General features: G+C 32.4%; 2 protein-coding genes across 2 annotated transcripts in view; one reads left to right on the plus strand and one right to left on the minus strand.

Moving 5' to 3' along the window:
* Positions 1-435: 435 nt before the first annotated feature.
* LOC111089467 (golgin subfamily A member 3-like) lies at positions 436-2,088 on the plus strand (the record flags this gene model as incomplete). Its single annotated transcript, XM_022402026.1, has 4 exons — positions 436-579; positions 898-1,058; positions 1,318-1,431; positions 1,819-2,088. Coding segments are annotated over 3 exons (408 nt in total), but the record flags the coding sequence as incomplete, so codon positions are not given.
* LOC106473616 (sodium/glucose cotransporter 4-like) overlaps positions 1,293-3,829 on the minus strand; it is a 58,396-nt gene continuing 55,859 nt past the window's right edge. Inside the window, exon 16 of the transcript XR_002613736.1 lies at positions 1,293-1,330. The gene's annotated coding sequence lies outside the window, so the exon portion shown is untranslated. The remainder of the gene's footprint in view (positions 1,331-3,829) is intronic.

Consider the following 3,829-nt stretch of genomic DNA (forward strand, 5'->3'; position numbering starts at 1 on the left):
AGAAACACAAGTACAGAGGACGACGTTTCCAAAAACTCCCTCCTTTCACCTTTAGGTCAGTGTTTATATGGTGTAGTTAGTGTATACTCTGCCTAAACAACAAATAAAACAAAAACACATCTTTTTTAATAGACTAACCCATAGACACCCATAAATAACCATAGTATTTTTCAGTTGTTTTTTTGAAACCTATTAAGTATTATTATATTATCATTGGTTTTCATTTATTCTAAGTTACTTTATGTGATATTCTTTTGTTTTGAAGGATAATCTTTCATTACATTCGTTGTGGTTGGGATTTGGGGGAACTGCGTGTTTGTTAACTGATGTTTGTAATGATCGATAAATGCAAGACTACAAGGTCAGTAAGTTTCAAAATATTTTTAAAAATTTTATGTTGTTTTTTTTTTGCTGCATCTTTTAATTAACACTCAGACTTTGAATTGTTTCAAGATCACAGAGAAGGAACTGAATGTCTTGAAGACAGAACTTGCTAACACTCGGAAAGAGAAGTTTGGATATCAGACCAAAGTTACGGAGCTTAGGAATGCTCTCAAATCCAGTTTGGATAGAAACAAAGTAAGTAAACTTTATATAGTTTCTTATAACGACAGTTTCCTGACTTTTCCTTTGAGATGAACGATGTTGTTTTCTGTGCTGAGGAATTCTTGCATTAAATGTGTGTGAATTTTTCAAACATTCTAATTGTCATGAATAAATATAATTTAGTTACTTACATAAGTTGCATTGTAAACATGAACGTCTTGTACATTGTTGTACTTTAAGATGTTTGAATAGCTATCAAAATCATACCTAGAGTTCTTATTGCGTATTTATAAATGTTGGATAATGATGTAATAATTATGTGGGAGTAAATTAATGAAGTCTCTTATTTAGGAATTACAAACCCAGCTGGTTAGCAAAACCAGGCCTCGAGAAAATGGTCACTCCAAGAACGTTAATAGACTGAACATTCCACCTCCTGTATCTCCTCCGCCGTACGATGACACTTTCATTACTGTATTACTGCAGCAGAGTGCTGTTCTTCCAGTGAGCAAGTAGGTTTTATTTTATCTTCTATGTCTTATGACTCTTTAACTAAAAATACAACATTGGTAAAGAGTGGCTCAGTATTACGTTATTTGAGAAAGTTTGTGTTACGTGATTAATTTTAACCATTTGTATTGTTTATTGTGGGTGCGAGGTGTAACTATTAAACATTATATTACTACATTAAACGTTATGTTGTTTACTAAAGAATAATTTAATGTAATTATAACAAGGGAAGTTTGAATAAAACGGTGATTTCTTTTCTAGACCTCTAAGCAATCTTCAAACGTGCCTAAATGCTCTGAAGCAGGAAATGGCTCTGCTTCAGAAACAACTAGAGGAGGAAGCCGTGACGACTACAGACTTGTGAGGATATCGGTTGTGAGTAACATCCTTGTTAGACTCCGTTTCTTATCGCTCGCTTTTTCTCTTGTCACGTCCTAATTAGAATTGTTAGATCAACTCTACAATAAAAAAAAGACAACGTTTCATAACATTCTTTATAGGGAAGTGTGAGTAAGAATTATTAGTAAGTGTTACTTAAATAAACGATCCCTGAATTGATACAGGAGTGGTTGTGTACACAGCAGATGAAAGAGAAGTAAAACCTTTTAAGTACCAAGACCTGATAATTTCCTAGCTAGAAACATTGTAATGTACACCTTTTCTGTTCACTTGACATTATTATTGTTAACAAATATTGATATATTTGATGTTTTTAATTAAAGTACCTTTAAGATAGTAACTTCAGTTTTGTTCTCGTAACAGGCTATCGATACTGAGAGGACTTTGTGGTGATGGGGCTTTACAACAATATGCACGGGTGATGTTACCCATTTTTTCAAGATGAATCTTTTTCATTGTCTTCCTGGTTGACTGCATCTGGTTTAATAGGAAAAAGTGTACAGGTTCTGTTTTTTCCACAAGTTTAACTTCAGAGTCTCATGTAAATTGTAGTTATGGGGTATGTTTAGACACGTGCGTATAAATGTGATGTTATATATATATATACACTGTGATTTTAGTCAACACCCAAGAATCTGGTGGGGACTTTGTATAAGCATGTTATTTGTTTTTAATGAAAATTACAAACAAAAAAAATATACAAGTTGTTTATTGTTTGTTATTTAAGTGTATTTAAAAACTACATTATCAGCTCCAAATTTGTTTTGTGTATTTCAAATTTTTATTCACTTATAAGAGGCTTGTGAGGTAAGAAAATTTAAACCTAGCAACATTAAAAAATACTATATGTAACGGGAAGAGCTATCAGTTACCTATTATGTAAAGCAGCTTACTCTCATGTTTCCATTTATACATGTATGTAAAGAGGGCCATCTTGACCAAAGTATTTTTTCTTTTTCATATATTTTGATATTTCGTATGGGTCTAAGATTAGAAGTTTATTAGTTATTCAGATCAACTTGTACTTTTTATGGTATATTATTTAAACAACACCTCTCAGCACCTTGTAAAGTTGTCAAAAACGTTAGTTAGATTGATGTGTTGTGTGTATATTGTCATTAACAAAGTTTAAGTGTTCTTGAATAAAGCACAAACAACACTGGTTTTTACTCACCATTTGACACTTTTTTATGTTACTTTTACCTTAACAGACTTTCTTGTTCTACACGTTTTGTGTTGTTAGTTCACTTTCAGGGCCGAGCATAGTCAGTAGACCAGACTGAATCTGAGGGTCTATGGTTTGTAGCCCAAAGCTGCAAAAACATGTTCTGTACTTTAGGGCTGTGAGTGTGTTATGAAAGTGACAGTCAAATCTCCCTATTTGATTAGAGCAGGTTAACAGAATGAGTACTGTTTACCAGCTACCTTCCCTGTTACCTATCAGTTCAAACTTGGGAACGGCTGGTGCAAATTGCCTTTTTGAAGCAAAACGAACCCAACGTTTAATCTTGGTGTTAGTAGTTTGTGAAAACATTTGAAGGTAATGCCAGTTTTGTAGGAATAAAAATAAATTATTGTTCTATAAATATCTGGATATTTGTACATTTTCAACAACAAAAACTATATTTTGACAATATATTTAAAAGAAAGAGTATATAGTATCACAAAAATAGAGAAATGGCAATGAAAGACATTCAACAGCCTCTGGGATATTTTTAAGTGGGGAAATATATTTTCTTGAAGTGTGAATTTAAAACATTTAATATTTTAGAAACAGCATCAATGTAAATTACTTCTAGGCTATCTATTAAAACAAATTGGATATCTGGTTTCTGGAGAGTAATGATCATATTTATCAACCATCAGAATATAAATAGTTAAATCTTGGAAACGTTTGATTTCTTTACTTGTTAGAATGTTTAAAACGTTACAGTACGAGTATCTTCGTCAACTCCAAGGATTATCTCTAAGAAGATCAAGAAAATAAAGAGATTGTGAAGATATTTGTTTAAAAATATGGATTATAGTTTATAAACATGTTCTAAACATATTAACTGTCCAAATATTTCTTTATCTCAAACTTAGCCAGCTACAAAACAAAACAGTATTTACGTTTCATAAAATCGCAGTGATTTTCTCTCACTAATAAATAGCCTCCTGTCTTATAACGTTTCCCAAGGTAAGCCGTAGCAGGAATTAAAAAGTGGGATAATAAATAGCCTCCTGTCTTATAACGTTTCCCAAGGTTAGCCGTAGCAGGAATTAAAAAGTGGGATAATAAATAGCCTCCTGTCTTATAACGTTTCCCAAGGTTAGCCGTAGCAGGAATTAAAAAGTGGGATAATAAATAGCCTCCTGTCTTATAACGTTTCCC

Source organism: Limulus polyphemus, unplaced genomic scaffold, assembly GCF_000517525.1.
Source record: "Limulus polyphemus unplaced genomic scaffold, Limulus_polyphemus-2.1.2 Scaffold6331, whole genome shotgun sequence".
NCBI classification, from domain to species: Eukaryota; Metazoa; Arthropoda; class Merostomata; order Xiphosura; family Limulidae; genus Limulus; species Limulus polyphemus.